General features: G+C 40.5%; 1 protein-coding gene across 4 annotated transcripts; it reads left to right on the plus strand.

Annotated features, from left to right (window-relative positions):
- The first annotated feature begins 1,369 nt into the window (after window positions 1-1,369).
- lcorl (ligand dependent nuclear receptor corepressor-like) lies at window positions 1,370-21,770 on the plus strand. Of its 4 annotated transcripts, none has more exons than XM_007232736.4 (8): window positions 1,370-1,510; window positions 6,705-6,770; window positions 7,084-7,163; window positions 8,770-8,887; window positions 9,141-9,386; window positions 9,793-9,865; window positions 15,245-19,617; window positions 20,349-21,770. In XM_007232736.4, the coding sequence occupies exons 1-8, from the start codon at window positions 1,414-1,416 to the stop codon at window positions 20,360-20,362; spliced, it is 5,067 nt and encodes a 1,688-aa protein (XP_007232798.3). In that variant the 5' UTR covers window positions 1,370-1,413; the 3' UTR covers window positions 20,363-21,770. The 4 variants fall into 4 exon arrangements, with proteins under 4 accessions (XP_007232798.3, XP_007232799.3, XP_007232800.2 ...); XM_007232737.4 differs by having other exon boundaries at window positions 9,796-9,865; XM_007232738.4 differs by lacking the exons at window positions 15,245-19,617; window positions 20,349-21,770 and adding an exon at window positions 10,494-15,076 and having other exon boundaries at window positions 1,373-1,510.
- The last annotated feature ends 408 nt before the right edge of the window (window positions 21,771-22,178 follow it).

Consider the following 22,178-nt stretch of genomic DNA (forward strand, 5'->3'; position numbering starts at 1 on the left):
ATTTCTTTTGATCTCTTAATTGTGTTTATGTTAATCTCAGTGTTGTGTATTGTGTGTGTTTGGGGGGAGATCTGTTACTGCATGGAATTGTAGGAAATAGAGTTTACAGTTGCATTGTTTTAAAGGTCTTTCTGTTTTAAAAAGCTGTTTTTAGGAGGACGTAAGAGTGAAGATAAGCAGTTTACGACTCACTGTTAATGTTTATCTGAGTAATAAATGCATTTAGTTCCGCTATAACGTGAGGAACCAGCTGAAGGTTAAAGTTTAAGAACACCGGCCCTTTATGGCCGCCATCCCTTTAACTCCAGGCTGAATTTAGTGCTGTACAGTAAAGCCCCACCATTGTAATAGAGAACTGCAGTATTTCTTTTAGAAGTTTCTAAACTGAGTTTATAAACACATACTTCTGTAATAATTCTCTTTTTAAGGGTAAATGTGTGCCTTGTCAAGAGTTAATTGCCTGAATTTCTAATTCATATTACGGGGGGGAACTACTCAATTAAGTAAAGATTTAATTTAAAATTACTTTAAGAAATGAAGGACAGTCAATTTAAGAATCCTAATGTGCAGTCACAAAGACCATCAAAATTTGACATTATGATGAAACTGGCCCTCATCAGTTACCTCTGTTGCCCATTATAAGTTCAAAACCTAAATTAAAACACTTTTAACTATAAGCTTAACACATAATTCTTTGTTCCTTTACAGGAAAGTCGAAACTAAAACTTTTGAGAACCATGAAAGCTTCCTTAATGGCAGTCGCAAAGACAATTCAAAACAAAACAAAAAATAATCAGTTAACTCTGTTGCACACGATAAGTCCAAAACCTGAAGTGATAAACTTTAAACTAAGTTTACTATATGATTCCATGTTTCTTCACAGGACAGTCAAAACTAAGTGCAGTCGCGAGAACTTTGAAAGTATCCTTAAGTGCAATTGCGAAAACCATCCAAAACATTATGATGAAACTGGCCCTCACCAGTTACCTCTGTTGTACAGGATAAGTTCAAAAACTGAGGTGATACACTTTAAACTAAGTTTACTATATGATGCCTTGTTTCTTCACAGGACAGTCAACAAAAAAAGTTTTGAGAACTTAAGGTATCCTCAAGTGCAGTCGTGAAGACCATCAAAAACGTGATGATGAAACTGGCCCTCATCAGCTACCACTGATGAACAAGATAAGTTCATGAGTTCCTTTACAGTCTGGATGACTTCAATATTCATTTAGAGTGTATAACACACACAAAGCAAAAACATCAAACAGTGAGGAAATACTTACTGTCAGAGTGTAAACTGTAATAGAGACAAAGGATTTGGGAGAGCCAATCAGAGCGCGGCGCACAGTGGCCCCGCCCCCCTCGCGCTGTGCCGCCTGTCAGTCAGGGCGCGGGCGCGAGGCGGGAGGAAACATGGCGACGCGGTGCCGCAGCGCAAAATGCGCGGCGGAGAGAAGGGGCGCGCGCAGGGAGCTCGAGACCTGGAGGCACAAACTGATCGCGTGCGTCGGTAAGACAGCAGCATCTGATGGGTTCTGAAAATCAAAGGGGCAGATGCTCGGGTTAGATAGGGGATGATGGAGCTCTGAATTCACACTATCTGCACCTGATAGAGAAAAACAGAAAACAGCATAGGTCCCTCTCTCTTTTCTTTCTTTACTTCTTTCTTTCTCTTTTTATGACAAAGAAACCAATACTGACTGTTTATACACACATATATACACACAGCTATATATATATATTTGAACATATATATGAGTCTGTGTGTATATGTATATATGTATATTGTGTATAGTGTTAGGGGTGGGGGAGGGGGTTTGTTTAAGGGGGATAGAGGAGGGGAGGAAGGGGGGTGTTTTGTGGAATACTGTGCTAATGCAAATGTGCTAATGCTAATATGCTAAAACGTTAGCAGATTAGGTTTATGAAGAGACTGCCCACTCTCCATCTCCCTTATTATAATCATACAATTACTCCAAACCCATAGAGGGAGCCTGTGAGTGAGCCGTCAATAAATAGGGGTGAATGGATCTAAATGGCTAAAAACTCTTTGTTTAAATTTAAATTAGTATACAACTACTTATCCAGGTTTTCTTTAATGCATTAGAAAGTACTCTAAAGTATTGTGCCAAACAAGCAAATAAAACCAACCTTTATATTTCCATTTTTCTACAATATACAGGTGTTATGCAGTAAAAGGTGCAAGCATCCTTGGTACTACTGTGTGCTGATTGATTAATGAGATTATGCTGGATGATGCTGTACCAGTCAAAAGTTTGGACACACCTCTTCTCATTCAGTGTTTTCTTTATTTTAATCTTTATTTATGGAAACACTTTAGGGACACATATGATATTACGTAGTAAACAAACAAACAAAACGGTGTTTGTCCCCTATAATCCCCTGATCAAAACCTGATGAATTGAGATGGTGATTTAAGGTGATTTAATTGGGATTAGCTGGAGCTTCACAGCGTGAAGGAAAAGCAGCTACTATTGTTCAGCACCTCTAGGAACTCCTTTAAGACGCTGAGAAAACTCTTCCAGGTGAATCTCCCTCATAAAGACACTAAGATTCAAATTCCAAAAGTGTGCAGATCTGTCCTCAAAGATAAATGTGCTTCAATATTAAATTTACTACGCAGAAAATTTAGAAAAAGAAGAAAAACATGTTGAATGAGAAAAGGTGTGTCCAAACTTTTGGTGCTCTGGTAATATACTGGAAGACTTACATAGTCAGGGCTTACAATTAAGCTTTACGCTTTAATTATCTCATCTCCATGCCTAAGTAAGTTGCCCCCCACACCTTTATTACTATATCTCGTTTCCTAAGCTTTAATTATCTCATCTCCATGCCTTAATTATCTCATCCCCACACCTTAATAAGTAATCCCACACTTTAATAACTCGTCACCACACTTTTATCTCATACCCACGCCTTAATAAGTCATCCTCATGCCTTAATTATCTCGTCTCTACAACTTAATTATCTTGTTCCCTTATAATGATTTAAGTAAAATGTACTACGATTTTCACATTTAACTAAGTTTACTTCATGGTCCCTTGTTCCTTCATAGCAAAGTCGAAACTAAAAATTTTGAGAACCTTGAAAGTCTCCTCAAGTATCCCCACGCCTTAATTATTTTATCCCCATGCCTTAATTGTATCATCCCTACACCTTAATTATCCCATCCCCACGCCTAATTATCTCATCCCCGTGCCTTAATAAGTCATGGCCATGCATTAGGATCTCGTTTTCACACCTTAATAAATTAGTTTAATTAAGCTTAATCTATATTTTAAATTGATTACACAGTAATTACTCTACCTTCTGAAGTGAACTGAACAGCAGCTGAAACACTAAAAACGCTGAAATCTGACAGAAAATTATTAATGGCATTTAGTATAAAATGCCAATGAAATTATAAATGAAAGTATAAAAATGATGAAATAAACGATGGTTTTGTTCAGTAGCTCATTATGGCCTCTCTCGCTCTGTGTGGATGGGAGTGGGTGATCTCCGCTGCGGAGGCTCTGTGGCGTTAGCCCGCTAGCTGGTTAGCTTTAGCGCTGTAGAGAAGAAGGGTGGTCGCCATTATTCCCGCTGCCGCAGCTCCGCCGCCCCGCTCCGCGCCCCGCTCTCCCCGCCGCGAGCCGCTCCGCCCTCGGTGAGTCTGTTTATCGAGCTCATGGGCGGCAAAGCTTCACCTCAGCCCGCAAAACAAGCGGCTAACGACCCGGTAACCATCCGGTATCGGCCCGTCTCCTCCCGGGAAGCGTCGCTTAGCTTAGCCTTGTGTACTCAGAGCTAACGCGGCAGATGTTCTGCCGATTTGTGCTGCCCTGTCAAAACGTGCTACCATAGTATATAGCTGTAATTGAGCTAAAATGAGAGAAAAATTAACTTAAATTGAATTTAAGCATTTTTTATATTTTCATACTTTGAATCATTGAATCAGAAATTAATACTCCTATAGAAATATTTAGACACCATACAAACACTAGATTATGGTCAAATTAAGGTTTTTAATTAAAATTTTAATATAATTGTATTTTTTTTATTTCAATTAAAATAATACTTTTTAAACTCAACGAAGCAGTTACATTGAGCTCTGAGTGCGAAATACACGCAAATAAAACAGAATCATCATGGAAAAGCCCGCATAAAAACGATGAAACATTGTTCAGCGCATGCGCAGATCCTCTAAGTCGCTCCTACAGACGGGTAGCACAACTCGACACAACACCAGGATCTCTCTTAGTTTCACTGCAGCCCGAGCTAACAGCCAGCGAAGGGCCCGGATTAGAATCAGGGAAGAGCGTTAAATAAACGTTTATTTTTTATATTTCGGATGCATTATTATTATATTTAACTTATCTGATGGAAAACAACCTATAAACAACCTTTATTTAACAATGTTTTGGTTAATGTTGAAATTCTAACATTGAGTCAACGTTCATGTAAAGCTTTTGGATGGTTGGGGCTCTGAATCTACACTCTCTGTGCTTTTATTTTAAAAGATATATCTACATATTTAATGTAAAAAAAGTTTAACACAAACAGTACATACAAAAAACAAAACTTACAATTAATGTAAAATTAGTGTGCACAAACAAATGAACTATGACGTCTGCAATCTTAGTCATTTTAGTGCATTAGAGATGGAAAAATAAATTAACATGCTATCGCTGTCTGGGATGTGTTTTAGGGAGATTTCAGTGAAAATTGGGGCTTTAGCAAGGTTTTATGGGTTCGGGTGGTATTGCTATTATGGTATTTTAGGTAGTTAGTATTAAGGATGGGACAAAGTATCATTATTGTGATGTATCTTATCATATTCATTTGCTATACATTTTCGATACGTGGTGTCAAATATGGATGTCAAATATTAAAACGCTTTGATATGGATGCTTTAATCTCCCCACAACTTGTTCCCCAACGTGTTGTCGCTAATCAAATGAACAGGTAAAATAGAATCCTGATATTTGCTTATTTAGTTTACAGGTGTGGGAATTTTGGGCCAATGACGATATCTGACATTACGCATTTATAATTTACACACACTCTACACAACCCTGTATAAGTTTAGAAACAAATGTAACATTTTATTTGCCTCACATTTGAGCTTTCAATCAACTGTATACAATAAAAAGAATAAAATGAACTTCCATTTTTGGTTTCAGCAAATTCAGCTGGCTCTTTCATCGACCACAGCTTTAAACCCTCTTTTAAATCAGGTTAAATAAAACACTATGTATTGAAACATAATTAAAATAAATAAAAAAGAGAATCTAAGTCAGTTGCATTAGTCCGGTGAGTGTCGCTTAGTCTTTTTTCGGCACGCAATACCTACACCAGCAAGTTTCGGGTTGAAATATCGTCCAAATCTACATCGGCGCGATATGATGATTCTAAAAAGCAATTAGATTAAATATTGTGAATCTCTACTGTATGAGTATTTTATCCTCTTCACAGATGTTGTGAAGTATTGTAGAGAACCATCTTGTGATATACCACAGTATTGTGATATCTTCATTATCACTGGCAACATATCGTCCTATCGTATCGTGAGACACCCTATGATTCACACCCCTGATCAGTATTGCTGTCACTAGTATTTAAAGTCAGACTGAATCAGTGAAGCTCCAGCTGAACACTGTTACAGTACTCACTCACTTTCCCCTTCAGCAACTCCTCATCATCAACATTCAGCTCCACATTCTATAATCAATAACACCACTAACCATCTGTAATAAATAATAAACACTATTGTAGGATTTTTCATTTCCAAAGGAACGTGTAGCAGTATTTCTTTAGAGAGGGCTTCCTGCTCTTTCACCATCAGATATCTATTAGCTAATATAGTAACTAAATTCAGTGTAGAGATTAATCTGGTTTAATTCAAAAGGAATATTTGAAGCTGCTGTGCTGGACTGTGGGCTGTCTCCCTCTGGTTTATTGATTTTATTGGTTCTCTGTGGGCAACACACCCAGATATCTCAGCCTGGTTCAAATCTGCCAGGTTTATATTATTAATAATGTTATTCTCTGTAGTATTAAATAGAAAATAGTGCACTGCTGAAACACAGGAATGAACAGAGTCTGTGTAGATGTAAAGTTATATTCAGAATATATTGTGAATTTTGCTTCTGAACCAAACACACCCAGAGGATTTTCTGCAAATTAATTAAAATACAAAAAGATGACTTAAAACTTAAAACAATAGGTGATCAAACAATGATACAGAAATAACAGCAGTAAAATAAAGAGCCTGAAACCACTAATTGTTCTTTTGAATAATTATTATTTAAGGTTTTTCTTTCAATTCTGGTAAAAAAAAATATTTAGGTCAAGTTAGTGCTGGGCAATAATTCAATATCAATATATAGCACAATTAAATATTGTTTCTATAAAGATTATATGATTTTAATTTACACTATTATTTACTGTGGTTTATTATAGGACACATCACAGTACATAAATCAGTTTTGTAGATCTGCTTTTAAATTGTTTATATTAATATTGGAATTATATTGTATTGATCGAAATGAAGAATTGTATTGTAATATAAAGTTTCTGTGATATCACCCAACTAAAAGCAAAATTGCTGAACTGGTTTCATTTCACAAACTAATCAGAATGTAAATATGATATTTAATTAGTGTTTTAATGTGCTGAGCTGCTGAGTGTTTTGTGTGTTTCAGGGTTTGAGAGCATTCTGGAAGGAGTTTATGGACCAAGACTTCTACAAGACCTCAGCATCTTTGACGGTGAGATATTGGTGTTTATGGTGTGAAATTGAGGCACTGGGCTGAGCTGTACGACTGCTTTTATCAGTATTATCAGTATAAATTACGTCACAGTGTTCAGTTCTGAGTGTAAACAGGAAGCAGTCGGTAATTCAGATATGGTGCCTGCATGTCTGAGTACAAAGAAAGAATATTTTTTTATCTTGGTTAGGGCTTATAGAAAACTGTGTGTGTGTGTATGTGTGTGTGAGAGAGAAATGAGATCATACTGTATCTGTGGTGTTGCGTTTTTGATACGTTTATTTTAAATGTACCTTTTTTTTCTGTTGTACAGACTGTGAGCCAGAAGCGGCCTCTGATTGGTCGACGGACGCTTGCTGCCCCTTCTGCAACCTGCAGTTGGAGAAAACAACTGTGAGTCTGAATGTTCTGCTGTTATCATAAAATTGTACCATCATTCAGCATCCAAAACCCACCAGCACCAGTTTACCCAAACATCATTTTTTTTCTGTTTAAAGGGTTAAAAACACAGTTCTGTAACAGACGTTCTGTTTTAAGCCTAAACACTTCGGCGCAGTCTGTTATTACATTTTCTGTGGTCTGTTATTACACTCTCTGTGGTCTGTTATATTGATATTCACGATTAGCTGTTACACTTCTTAATATATTACTAAGCTTTCCATTGTCTATTACTACATCATATAGGGTATATTATTACACTCTCCCCGATCTGTTATTCTTCTCTGTCTGTTATTGCATTGTCCTCAGTATGTTATTACACTCTCACGTATCTGTAATTACACTCCCCTGGTCTGTTATTACACTGTCCCTGGTCTGTTACCACTTTCCACCCTGTCTGTTGCTTTCTGTTACATTCAATTTCTCCACAGTCTGGTGGGAATTTGCTTTTGGTCTGTTATTACTCTCCTTCCTGTCTGTTGTTACACCGTCCCCGGTCTGTACTACACTATCCCTGGTCTGTTATTACTTTCTTGCTGGTCTGTTATTACTCTCATTCCGATTTTCAAAGTCTGTTATTACACTCTCTCTGGTCTGTTACTACATTATCCCAGTCTGTTATTGCACTCTCCCAGGTCTGTAATTATACTGTCCCCGTTCTGTTACCACTTTCCACCCTGTCTGTTGCCTTCTGTTTTTTTTATCTCCACAGTCTGATAGATAGATAGATAGATAGATAGATAGATAGATACATACATACATACATACATGCATACATACTTCATTGATCCCCGAGGGGACATTTTGGACATCCAGCAGCGGGTATACACAGTACACAAAAGTAACTAGGAAGGATAAGATAAAACAAAACTTATAAAAATACAAATACACTAAAAATATCCTTAGGATATAAATAAGATGCACATTAGACGTGTGTAGTCAGTGGTGGGAAATTGCTTGTGGTCTGTTATAATGCTCTCTGCACTGTGTGTTATTACAGTCTGTGGTCTGTTATTACTCTTGTAGTGGCATGTTATTACACTCTCCTGGTCTGTTATTACACTCTCCCGGTCTGTTATTACACTCTCCCCGGTCTGTTATTTTTCTCCACCATCTGTTCATACTCTCTCCACAGTCTCTAATTACACTCTTTGTGGTCTGTTACTACACTCTTCAGTTATTGTGCTCTCTAAAGGCTGTTATTACTCTCTCTGCAGTCTGTCCGTTTGCTGTCTGCAATTTATTACACTCTGCACAGCTAATTACTTTCTATACAGTCTGTTATAACACATATACCGGTCTGGTATTATTCTCTTTGGGGTCTAGTGTTAAACTTGTTATGCGCCTTGCGGTCTGTTATTGTGTCCTCTGTTTTTAAACATGCAGGACTGTTTGACTATAGCTCATCCACATAACTTTACCACAGGCTCAGTGTTGGTGCTGAACTATAGCAGGAATCAGGTTTTACACTGTAGATGAACCGTGAAAAGGTTTACCAAGAGTGTGTGTTACTGTAATGACTGAATTAATCTTAATGTAGCTGCTGTTCTTTCTGAAACAGGACCACGTGCCCGTGTCGCCACCCCCCGCCGAAACCCCCCCACCTCAGGGCCTGTCCACCTCAGAAAAACTCCAGTGCCAAGCAGACCAATTCCTTCATGCAGTTTTCCACAAAAAAGGTATTATCACACGCTGACAGTACGACTTCCACAGAACAATACTGCTGCTGTTCAGACTTCAGCCTGCAGTGTGTTTATGGAGAGTAGTGATGTGAGTCACAGCTGTAATGATGCTAGCTGCTAATGCTTTAGCTGCCTGACATACTTTAGGGTGTGAGACGGATCAGTGGTTTCCACAGTAAATCAAGACTTTTATTCTGCTGTTTTTTAGAATCTAAAACATGTTTTTGTCATTAATCTGTGCATTACCCAGAATTCCCTGAGAACTGCGATCCTAGTATACCGTTGGCAGCGCGGGAGTTGATGCGCAAGATGATCCGGCAGTTTGCGATCGAATATGCCTGTAAGAGCCAGCCTGAGGGTGCCGAAGATCCAAACCCAAACCAGGCTGATTTCCCCAAACAGACGGAGCCTGATGGACCCCTGGACTTGACCATCAGCCGTGGTGCACCGTGCCGTGACATCACCGTCAGCAGTGTCGCGCCCTGCCCACAGCAAGGTGAGGGGCTGGACTTAACTCTAGCTCTGGTTCCTTTTCTTAACATTCACAGCTTTAACAATTAACTGTGTTTTAACACGCAAATTAAAGATGGGCGGGCTATTCGGGTAAGACTGGCTATCTTCCTGGTGTTCAGTTTGGAATGAAACGTTTTGAAATCAGTTCAGTATAAATGATATTGTAATTTGAATTATATATAGCTCTGGAAAAAAAAATAAGAGACCACTTAAAATGATGAGTTTCTTGGATTTTACCAAACTGAAAACCTCTGGAATATAGTAGGAACAGTAATATATAGGAAGATGGATGATCACAAGCCTGCACTGCTTGAATTGTTGCACCAGGAGTGATGGTATATTTCTGAAATGTTGCTGAATTATTATGTTTTTTTTTTTTCTTGTTTCAGCAGATGGTGTGCTTGACCTTTCAAAGAAAAGTACACCATCTCTAAATGTGGCGAATCATCAGGCCTTTTTAGGGTGAGTATCTTTTATTTCTTACTTTGTGCAATTTCCACTGTTAGTGCAATTATTAATTTATATTTACTGGAGTTAGTTGCCTAGTTGACATTGTAAAATAAATTTGTGCAATTATTAGATATATTTAGATCGCTCTGAAATTTCTGCATGTAAATGTGAAATGTAGTGGCTTTTCTGTTGCACTGCCAAAGGGGTTGACTCTTTTCTAACTTGTTGGAAGGTAACGTCACGTTTGTCAGCAGTCAGGGGCTTCTGTGCAGCCTGGATCTATTTATGTTTTATCTACACATTTATCTATGCATTATTCATTATTTTCACACAAATGCTAAGTAGGTACCATACCTGAGCTGCATTGCAAAGATACTGGAAGTTTTTTACTTACTGTAGAAGTGTGTCTTTCTCCACACGTTTGACTGAGAGCTCTCCTTCCACGAAGTATCGTTTGCAACCTAAGTCCAAAAACAGACAAACGTTGACCCCCATATTCAAAGGCTTTGTGTTAAACAAAGTGAGAAGCGATGAGTGATGTTACCCAAAGACAAGGCAGTAAAGGAGTGGACCCTGAGTGCTTCCTGTCATTCGTCAGCTCACCCGTTCGTTTTTCATCCTCCCATCCACCTCCCCCTAGGAGACCAATCAAAGAGGAGTATTTGGATCGCAGCTCAGAGTTCGCAGAAGGGTTGCTCTCTAAAGCCTTGAAAGACGTTCGCTCTGGTTCACTGGATGTTCATAAAGCTGCCATTCTGTACGGGATACCTCAGAAAACCTTACGGCTGCAGACCGAGGCCTTACTGCTCGAGAGGAAGCCGTGGCTGCCGGTCGGAGACAACGGCGGGGGTCCGGAGGCAGGCTGGCCGGCGGGCGACACGCAGCTGCTGCTGCAGAAAGTGGCGGCTTGGGCGCGCTCGCAGTCGGACCAGCCGGAAGGCGCCAAAGTGGCTTTTTCGCCGATGGAAGGTGCCGACTTGCCTGCGGCGATCGCTTCTTCATACCTCCACCGCCTGACGTTGCAGAGGATGGTGTCCCAGCTCAGAGAGCGGAGCGATGCTGTCCCTCCATCCAACCCGGGCATGCCCACGCCCCCACAGAGCCCCGCCGCCGGGGCGGCCGCAGCCATCCGCATCCCTCAGGTACGTCCTAGCGTCCAGCCCAAAACATCGATGGACCTGGCCGGTCTGGTGGACGCCGTGTTTCAAGCCAGTAAGAGCTCGGAGGGTCCGGCCACGCTGCACAAACTAAAGTCCATCCTGCCCAAACAGGGTGTTTCGGAGTGCCCCCCTGTGCTGGAGTCACGGTTGCTGCTGCAGGGAGACCTGCCCCCCCTGTGCATGAAGAACGGTGCCCTAGGTGGCAGCGCCACAGGCAGCGGCGACACCTGCGGCGACGACGGAGACCGGCGGGACAAACAACCACGGAAAAAACGCGGCCGCTACCGCCAGTACGACCACGACATCCTGGAGGAGGCCATCGCCATGGTGATGGGCGGTAAAATGAGCGTGTCGAAAGCTCAGGGTGTGTACGGGGTTCCGCACAGCACGCTGGAGTACAAGGTGAAGGAACGCTTGGGCACGCTGAAGACCCCGCCCAAAAAGAAGCCCCGCCTCTCCGAAGCCAAAACCTCAGGCTCCATTCTTTCAGGGACGACAACAACTAATGCCTCAATGACCGCCTTCAAACGGTTCTAAACACAACACACCTCAGCTACTGCACACGGTTCTAACGGAAACGCCTCAGATTCAGCTACAGAACATTTTAACGGTCAGGAACTTCAGTCCTTCTGACTTGAAAGAAGAAAAAAAACTTGAATTCTCAGAAATCCTCATCTACAGGTTCTGGTACATTTTCAGAGAAATCACAACACATGCCTTTAAAAATCTATTCAGGGTTTTCACTGTGGATATCTATATACTTCTATACATAAACATATATTATATATATAAATATATATTTAAAGACGATATACTGTAAAGCACTGATTTTTAAGTTAAGTACAGTTTTAAACTAAAGAATTTATTCAGGTTTGATTTTTACCGAAGCTAATCAGCTCTTAATGATTGTTAACAGCTTTCACACTTCGACCGCTCTACCAGTCTTAGCTGCTGAGAGATTTTTCTTTCTTTCGTTTGTTTGTTTTGTTTTTTTAATTCCCTGTACTGCACGTTGTCGTGGTGCGGTGTGTTCTACGCTGTTCAGGCTGGTGAACTGGGGAACGTATCGCTACAGCGTTTAATGGGGGGAAGGGGGTGTTCTTGCCTGCGGGGGAAAGGTGCGGGCGGGAACTCTTATTCCAGTGAACGAATCACACACTGCGTACGCTAAATATCGTTGATTCTTTTAGTGTGATTCATCGGAAACTTGACAAACCGAATCAGGTGAATTTTACCGTTTTTTGACTTCTCTTTAATGAAGAACCCCCAATTCTACCAGCCATCACGCTCAGTTTTGTGGTTAGTAAAGTTTAAAGTGCTTCGCCTCGTTTCCGTAAACTCGCTCGGGGGAAGCTGGAATGCAACATAATGCATGTCGGAAATGTGCACAGGAAAAGCTTGATAGTTCTAGTGAATGTGTCGTATTAATATATTTGTTTTTATTTTTTATCTCTGAAATCTGCTGTAAAACCTCATTATAACTGTTTCTCTGCTGCTTCGAGTTCTGCTCTGTTTTGCTCAGTTTTGTTTTATCGTTCATTTTCAGCACATCATGATAGCTCTGCTGTGTTTATCTGTTTGCTGTAACCAAAATATCACTTCAGGGTCATTTTGCAAGCTAATTACACTCCAGTCTACGCTGCTTTGGTAAAGTTTCTATTTGTGCGCAAGACGTGGCGCTCATTTACTCATTCGCAGCTGCCAGGTTGTATAGCATATTGATCGGCAGAGCTGCTGAGAGTGAATGCAGCCTCTAGTCTGTGCTCTTGTGTCTTTTTTTACCTGATTTGTCTCTTTCTTTAACCTTCTTTTCCCTCATAGCTTCCCTTTCTTTTAGCGCACAACGCTAACCCACCTACGTCACTGCTATGTTCTGCTGCGTTCTGCTAACGAAGCTCAGACTCTTTCCGCCTGTTTCACAGCATGGACCTGTTTTAATAAGTTACACTATAAATGAAGGAGAGGACGGGGTCGCACTTTACAGTAAGGAGTTTGTGCTCCTGCGCGTCTGTCTGTGTCGCTCTAACCCCCGTTAATTATTACAGAACATCACTGAATTATTAACACCTCCGTTATATTTATTAACGCAGACGCCGGGACACGCCGCTCCTTATATATAAGTGTAACTCGAGATTTAAATGTGAATTTTGTGATTGAAGCTTTGGAAATATGAGAATTTCTACATGCAATGTTAATGTAGTAGTCTTTGTGTTGTGGAATTCTGTATGTGGTATATCTGTTAATGTTATTTAAAGAAAGAAAAATACTTTCTTTTGTGGAGAGATTCTTAAATATAACTCAAAAAAGCATTTTTGCCCTATAAGCCACTGAATGTTCCTTACAACTTGTTAACTTGCGTAGTGCCTGTTCTACAGCTCACTTCACTAGTTCCGTACTTTATCTCTGGAGTTGGAGACAGTTTTATATCTGAACTACAGTCAGCAGTTGATGTTGCTGCTGTTGTTCCTGGGGGGGTGCATTACTTACAGGCACATCGTTTCGGCTTGAGGGCAGTCCCACCGCTGTGTAGTGAAGTTTTCTTACCTTTTAGTGTACTTTTACAGTTTACTGTTTCTCAGGTGTCTCGCTGATTTCTCTCTGACGGATTAAAGAGTAAAGTGATTTTTAGCTGAAAGCTTTTAAAACCCGGCCCGTCGACGGCAGATTAATCTGATTTCAGCATTACGCTCTGCAGCCGGGGGGGCTGATCACATTCTCTGCTGAAATGTGATACTTTGCGTTTTAAACGTGTGATGAATTAGTTCTTCATAATTCTTGTAAGAAAGTAGTTTTTCAGCAAATAATATTTGCAGATGAAATCAGGTACAGAAAACCAAATTTGATGGCTTGTGTTTGGTGTCTTAATGTAGCCATAGAGTATCCTCAGGGTAAGATTACGAATAAGGTTTAAAGGTGTAACTGCCCTTTTAACTGCAGTATGTCCAAGGATAAGTTATAAAGGTTCTGACAGACAGCCTCAGTCTCACAAAGCCCTTTTCTGTACGTTCTGTACATTTCACCATTCTGCGTAAGCTTTCGGGAGGTTGCCAAAAGAAATGAACTGGCTGAAGTTTTATGCGTCTGTTATTCAGAATACTACTGAAAATCTTCAGCCGTGTTTTTAAAGGGGGTTGGGGGGGGGGGGGTCAGGATCTCGTCTAAAGCTTTTTGATGAAAGGGCCCGATGGGAACAGTTCACAGCAGTGAGTTTTTCACATTCATAAGCAGTTGCAAGATATATTTATATATTAATTGCAATCGTTTATTTATGCATACATCAGTTGCACTATGATTGACTGAATCATTCTGTTTTTTTTCCTCAGAAAAAAAATTCTGTAAATGTTTTGTGTTGTAAACGTGTATTTATTTCTTTGTGATGAGAATCAGACTTTAGTGTTGAGTTTGTGTTGAAGCACTTTGTTGCTCAGATTTAAATGTGAAATGTGTTTTACTATAACTGCATGCTTATATTAATGTCCTTTTGGGTAAGCTTTCTTTCCTCTTCGTGATTTATTCTGATTATTTATTTCGTTTGCTTACTAACAAAAAAGGGCTTTTCGCGGAGAGAGGCCATTAAAACACTCCTGACTTTTATTCTTTAAAGGTAATGATTGCTAAACACCTATTTTGAATCGAATTATTACTATTATTGAAGCTAACAGTGTAAGATTCTCTTTTGTAATAATCTTATTATTGCTTAAACTTATTTCAGCTTATAAAGATGAATTAAAATTGGGCTCTTAGAGTGTTGGTTAATAAACCTCTTTTATTTCAGTTTGACACTCAAAAAAACCCTATATATTCCCTTAATTTAAAACCCCTTAAGCGAATTAGTGTCCTCATTCAATCTGTTCTTTTGTTTAATTGCCTGCAGAAATGGGTTTGCTTGTGGTTATTTTTAAGCGACACCTAGAGAGGCAGATGGTTTGGCTGGTTAACAGGTTTTATGGATGCTCTGTATAGATGAAGTTTCCTTGAGTGTGAGCGTTGCTACAATCGTCATCCTCTGCCTTCTACAAGCTGTCAATAAAAAAATTGTCAATAAAAAAATGTTTTTGTGTAATTGTGTGTTATTTTGTGCCACCTAGAGCAAAGAGTAAAGAAAGTTGACGGCAGAACCTGTTGATCTGCACCGTCGTATGAGCACAGAGCTACTGCTGCTGGTCCTTTGATTCTTGTCACTAACCTGTCAGTAACATAAATAATAATTTATCCCCATTTATTTATATAGTTCTTTGGTGCCTGCGGATGAGGACCATTGCAGAATGGAGGAGGAAAAGGAGAAACCTGAAGACTGGAGAGGTACAGTGTTGGAGAAGGTCCTGTCTTCACTCTGCTCTTACCACAGACCGCTTCTATATCACATCCTTCAGGACATGCGGGAGGATTACAGCGTGGCCTTAGCTCTGAGGGATGCCCACAGGCGCCTGGCTAAAACTGAACCGCTCTGCTCTCCTGCTGAACGATCATCTCCCAGTGATGCTTTACCCTGCTCGCTGAGTAGCTGCACGGCTGGCTGTTTAACTGCCTGTGGGTTCAGGACGTGTGCTGTTGGCTCCGTTTGTATCTGTATGAAAAACCTGGCCTGCCAGAACTTGGCTCTCGGTTGCGTAGGCAAAGTCATTTGCTCGAGCGCTGCTGTTTGCTGTGCTCACCATAAAATGCTTGGGTGCCAGCAGCAGTGCAGTCATGAAAACGTGTGCATTGCACATGCCAGCAATGTGTTGGGTGTCCAAATGAAGCATGCCAGTGTTCTGCATTCGCATAACGCTTGCCAAACTTGCCGTAGCCCTTCCCCACCCCCCCTGTCGCCTGTGGCATTAGAAATAGAGTATAAAACGGGCAGCAAATATGTGAACTGTAAAGGTCAGGAGTCTGTGGCACAAAGCAAACCTCCCCCTCTTCTACCTCACCGAACTGAGACAAGCGATGAAGATGATAAAGCACAGCAGTCTGGTGCTCTGCATGCTGTGGAATCTTCCTCTGTTCTTGTTAAAGATACTCATTCTAAGACAAAGCAAGAAGAGATCGAACACAACTGTGGAACAATTTTAGGGGAAATAATGGATGAATTTAATGAAAAGCTAAAGAATATTCAACCAAGTGAGAGAGAGCAAACCCCACAGACCCCGCATGCCGATCAGCAGTCGAACCGGTGTGATGACACACAGCTGACAGAGATTATAACCACTGTGTTGCACAGCAGCAGTGACAAAGAGTACAACCTAAAGGAACTCTTTGAGCAGCGCATGGCCACGGAGAGACAGTCCCCTCAGACACGCTCTCGTCGAAGACAGGAAGTGCTTGCAGCCCTCAGTCTATCCCCTGATCTCCCGGCCTCCCGCAGGCAGAGCTTACAGATCAAAAGAGATCTCGCACGGCTCGACCCTTCAGCGTGTAGGAGGAAATTGGAAATGGACCGAGGCAAGTGTCCAAAGAACAGTCAGCCCCATATTTCCTCCACCTCATCTGTTAAAAAGCAGTCCAGTTGTCCTGAAAACGTATCCAAAGCAGAGTCCATAAAACAGCTCGAAGTCGACAGTCGAAGCAATGGACTTCCAAGATTAACTTCAGAAAAACACAACCATCAAGAGCAGCAAGAAAAACAGCCAGCTGACCTGACAAAAATTCAGCTCTGTAATGAATTGGACCTTCAACAACCAGGTTTATCTGACAAAAAGTCCAACCAGGACAAAAAATGTAAAATGTTTCAACCAGACAACAATGTTGGAAGGTGTAGGAGAAATATTGTCCCTCCTCAGCGTTTCTCCTCCTATGTCACTGAGCCCAGAAAGATGTTCTACGCAGCCTGCTTTTCTGAGGGTTTATTCATCAAGCATTCCCAGAACGTTAGCACTACATCTGAATGTGACTCTGCGAAGATTTGTACAACTAAACATCCAATCAAAAGTGAAGTACAAGGTCGTGCGAGGCATCCGTCAAGTCATGAAATGAATGTGTTAACAGTTTCGCCAAGAAAAATAAGAACATGTGAAGACAGTAAAGAAAACGATCACTCTGAACAGACCTCCAAAATTGAATGTGAGGGTGAACATAAATCTCCGTCAAAAAAGCTTCGATCCTATAGATCAAAGAACCTTACAAAATCTCAAAGCCCAGAGTTAGTTCTGGATCAGTCTGTTGAGAGCAATAGCCAGGAAAGCGACAGCAAGGCATTAACATATGCCAGTCCCATAAAGCTTATGCTGGTGTCATGTGTGAAAAGTGAAGATGGGGTGAAATACACTCTTAAAGCTGCAGACTCTGGCTCAAACCCTAATGGAGAAATGTTCGATCCTTGTGTTGAAGCTTCATGGGCTGGCAGTTCAATAAATAAGCAAACACAGAAAACAGATGTACAAAAAGATCTTGTGCAGAATGATGAATTCAACATAAAACCACCAGAAGTTATTCCTGCCGATGAGGTGGATTTGATTAGCCCTGCAAAAACGGTCAGTGAGGCTTCGCCAGCAGTTCAAGAAACAACTCCTGTTAAAAGACGTCCTGGGCGGCCCAAAAAGTTGGGTCCACAGATTGAAAAATTAGTGAAACGTCCAATTGGTAGACCCCCTAAAGTCAAAACAGGAGACCCAAGTAGCTTAAATAGTGAAAACGAAAACCAGAAAACAATTGAAAAAACCAGTACCGATGATAGCAACAAAAATCTAAAAATCACAATCCTGTATGGGAGATCAAGAAAAGCAAGGAGAGTAGTGTCAGAAGACATGAAGCATGTTTCCTTAGATCAGCAATCTTATGAAGTCCAGAGCAGTGCTGACGAGATTAGGAAAATGAATACCGGCGGAGAGCCCGTACTTAATTTGCCCAAAATCAAGTTAGAGGGTCTACATTTTGTCAAGCCTGTGGAAGATAGGAAAGGATTTATCCATGCAAGCAGTAACATAAAATGTCAAAAGCAGAGTGATTTGGCTGTGATGAGAAAACCAGGGAGGCCAGCAAAGGTCAAGATTTCTGGAATTTCTGTCACTGTTACAACAGTGTCACCTAGGCAACGCAAGATTCATATGAAAAAGGACATGAAAGAATCGCAGCGCAGAGCTCTTGTAATGGAGTTTGAACCTTCCAAAGAACAGAAGACAATCAATGAACACACTGATGTCATTCTGAATGATCAGGAGGGTACCATGGAAGAAAGCACTGAGCACTCCAGTACATCATTTGTGCCTGTTAGACATTCCATAAGGGAGCGCAAACCCTCTGTTCATTTTCTGCACTCAGTTGCTACCGCCAGATCTTTTAGTCGTAGCAATGCACTGGTTTGTAGATCGCACAAGCTGCTTATGGGTAAAACCAACCCTGAAACCACCCACCAGATGCAGCGTGAGCCTGAGGTGGCTGTTAACAAATCACAGAGAAAGAGAAGCCACAGGGTCGGTCACATAAAAAATGCTGTTCGTTTTTCAGGAGTTTCAGTAGACTCAATTTTTGCATTAGATGAGAGCTTTAAGTGGTGGTCCACTAGTGCGTCACCAGAGATCCTAAACAAGGAGTTAGCCAGAAGAATCAGACTGATGTCTGACACATGGGTGTCGGATGTCCTGGAGGCCAAAAAGTCGGAAGAAGTTCAAATGAAGCAGAAACCGAAAGACCCTGATTCTGACGAGCGGTCCTCAGCTGTGAGAATGCTGTTTAAGAGGAACTACAACATGGAAAAGCTTTCCTCCTGGTTTATGCAGACCACAGAGACTCAGTCCCTGTCTATTGTGAAGAAGGCCAGTGCAAGAAACCCCTGTGAGATCTTTCAGTACAGTCCCGTCAGTTCCACTAGCAAAGAAAATGTTTGCCCGAGCCCACAAGCAGAACGTCTCCGGAAACATGTCAAAAAGTTTGCTCAAATTGTCCCAAAGAGTCCATCAATGCATCGACAAGCATTAATATACAAAGCAAGGAGGTCTTTTGTGAAGCACTTGTTATTTAACAGCTCAAAAATTAACACAAGGCATGTCAGTAGGCAAAAGAGAACACCCAAGACCTATGGATCCTGGGGGATCTACAAAACAGCTCTGCTTAGAGCAAGGTCTAAGTTCCCAAGCAATTCCAAGAAAACGTCAACAACCAAGGTTCAGAAAGACCTCAAAACCCACAAGGGTCCCCTGAAAATGAGGGTGGAGACAACAGGCTCATCAAAAGAGCCTCTTCAATCGGTAAACGAGGTGTCAGAACGAGTCTCAGAAAATAAGTTGCCCCAGACTGACACTTTTGAGCAGGAGGGAGGTTTTACTGGCACTGTTGAAGAAGAGAGAATTAGCTCTAAAGCCTGGAGCCCAGAGAAGCTGAAGGAGTGCAGGGTTTTCTTAAAAAAGATCAACTCTCCCAGCTCAACATCAGTGACTGTTCACACTGTCTCCCCGGCTGGGTGTAATGTCCCTATGAAAGAAGAAAAACAAAAGGACAGAGAAACCGCCAAGCTGCAGAAGACGTTCTACTCTCCAAGAAAATCTCACTCAACTACAACCACCCCAAGCAAGTCGGGTGAAAAGCGCAGAAGTTTCCATCCAAATGAGTCGTCTTCAGCAAAAAGGACACGACAGTCGAGGAGCAGCAGAGGAGTCCTGGCAGCCAAATGGTGCGATTTTGTGATTGGTAAGTGAGGGTTTTTCTTATATGTTAAATATGAATTAAATAAAATCACTATCAGTCTGGCAGAACGAGCTTCTAGCGAGATTGCTTAAGGCTACTTTTATACAGCACGTTAAAATCAGATTTTCTCACCAAATCCAGAAACCTTACCAAATCTCTGAACTAAAATAAAAGTTTATCACTGTTTGCTCCCTTTTTCAGAGTTATAATTATAATGCGAACACCAATCCCTCCAACCTGTCTGGATCTGATTCTTTGCATATTTCGCTGAAAAACGTCAGGTTAAGAAAGCATATTTTAGGCTGTTCCCATATCTGTCATTTGTCCATGCTTTTAAAACTGATGCTCACGTACTAAAGAGAAAAGCTTCACAGAAAGTTTTGGTTTCATCCCCACCATAATATGGCTTATCACACAGATAGCACTTTAGCTCACTGTAAAAAAAAAATAAAATAAAATAAAAAAAAATATCTCAGGCAAGGACACTGCTTTGCATTATGTCCTCATATATTTTATTAGAAACACAGAGCAGTTGCGACATAAGCCTGCTGATATTATTATAACAGTGACATCAGTCCACATTGCGCTGTGTGAAGCCTTATTATCCAACATCTACTTAGTGAATTTTCCCAAGTGATAATGTTGTTAATGGAAGTGATGATATGTACTGTCTAAAATCAATATATCTACATTTAATGCTGTTTCTTTTACCTTGCAACCTCTGCCTTTTACAGGACCACCCAGATAACAGAATATTTCAGCAGGACAGTACAGACAACTCAAAACATAAGGTGCCTTTAACAGCAGACTGGCTGAAAATCAAGAGCATTAGGACACGCACACAACCTCAGCGAGCATCATGTAGCAAAAGACTTTAATTATGAAAACTTGCACTATGTAATCTTATTGTGTCTTTATTTTATATATCTGTAAACGTGGCCTTTTATTACTTTTTGAGACCTGATTTATTTTATTATTGTAAAGAACCAGGACACCGAAAGGTGTTCTTGTTTTTTGTTTTTTTTTTCTAAATGTGTGAAGAAGTGTTTAAAATATTCCTGTCAATTTGCAAAGCCGCTAATCCTGGAGTACTGTAAACATCCCACACTCTTTTCAGTAAATGAAATACTGTAGCTGCATTCGTAACAAGGACACGTTACATACTTTTGAAGGTACCTTAACATCAGGACCTTCTCTGGTTCCACTTTTAGGTGAAAAATTTGCCTTAGCTGTTCAAGATTAATACAGTCAGTTAAGCTGGTTTTGAGATCTAATACAAACAGAGCAGGAAGTGCCATTTCACTGAAGCTGTAGCTAAAATGTCCTTCTGTACGGGTCTCTGGAACAATCTTGGCCCAATGTTTATCTGACTGACATTCTTTTCTAAAGCATTAATTCAATGTTATGTTGCATTGCACTACAAACAGTACTTCTGTTACTTTTTTTAATGGACTGCCACTGTTCTCCTCGAGTGCAATGTTCCATTTTCTTATGCCGAGGTGTTACGAGGTGTTTTTAGGTTATTTATGTATTAAATATTTAGGTTTTGTTATTTACAAAACACCCCCATACAAAACGACTTGGGGGAGTAAAAGCACGACTTGTAGTATGTGATCCCTACATTTCGTGGTCATGTTTAAACTCTATTAAATGCAGCCTAATCTTTTTTCTGTTCAGTTTAGACTAAAAGATGGTGTTAATACACTTTTTTAAACTACTAAACTAATACATTCAGAATAAAAGTTCAGTTTAAAAAATGTTTATCTGGATTTTAATCTTTTCATCTGATTCAAGTTTGATTGGGGTTCAGTCAGGTGCATTATTTGTTTCTTGTAGCGTCATATACCATTCTTAAATGGGTGCAATCTTCGTGGAATCCCTGTTTCTAAAAAAGTTGTGTCCTAATTCTTCAATGAAACATTTTGTTGTTTTTGTCCGATCTGCTGCTCATGACTTTCAATACATACTGTCCGATCTGATGGTCCTGCAGAAACACGTGGATAGCAGATCAGAAAAAGGGAGGGAGGTTTTATACATCTCAGTGAACTCCTTCAAAAAATTAAGGACTGGTGCTATCTTTTACACACACTCTGATATCTGTGCTTTGTCTTTTACATATGTGTTGTGTCAGAAAAATTAAAGCTCTTTTAAATGTGTTGCCTTGATTTCTTTTATAAAATAAATATCAGTTTCTGAATAAAGGCAGGGAATTTATACCTGTCCACTTTGGGCTGGTGTGGTTGCATGTTTTTTTATTCCAGCCAAGCAGGATTAAGTCACCAGTTGTTTGAAGACTGATCGGCTGATTAAACAAGTGGAATCAGCAGTGCTGCTTATTGTTTAGGAGGAACATTCATAGCCACACTGGCCCAGTATGGACCGTTTTGATAGCCCTGGTTTAAAGAATGAATTTTGTTTGAAATACTTCTTAAAATGAAGATCATGGTTGGGACAGAGATAACACAGGAGCACTGCCTTTAAAAAACATCACAAAGGCTGCAATACCAATCAGTGCCAGTGCAGTCACATTTTTTTTTTGCTTTGCTTAAATAGGGTCGGGAATC

The sequence above is a fragment of the Astyanax mexicanus genome, chromosome 25 (genome assembly GCF_023375975.1).
Source record: "Astyanax mexicanus isolate ESR-SI-001 chromosome 25, AstMex3_surface, whole genome shotgun sequence".
Classification (NCBI taxonomy): domain Eukaryota; kingdom Metazoa; phylum Chordata; class Actinopteri; order Characiformes; family Acestrorhamphidae; genus Astyanax; species Astyanax mexicanus.

Excerpts from the sequence above, each read along its gene's own strand:
- lcorl (XM_007232736.4), top strand. The coding sequence starts at position 1,414 with ATGGCGACGCGGTGCCGCAGCGCAAAATGCGCGGCGGAGAGAAGGGGC. Across the intron at positions 1,511-6,704 it reads CAAACTGATCGCGTGCGTCG|GGTTTGAGAGCATTCTGGAA; the intron begins GTAAGACAGCAG and ends TGTGTGTTTCAG. Across the intron at positions 6,771-7,083 it reads AGACCTCAGCATCTTTGACG|ACTGTGAGCCAGAAGCGGCC; the intron begins GTGAGATATTGG and ends TCTGTTGTACAG.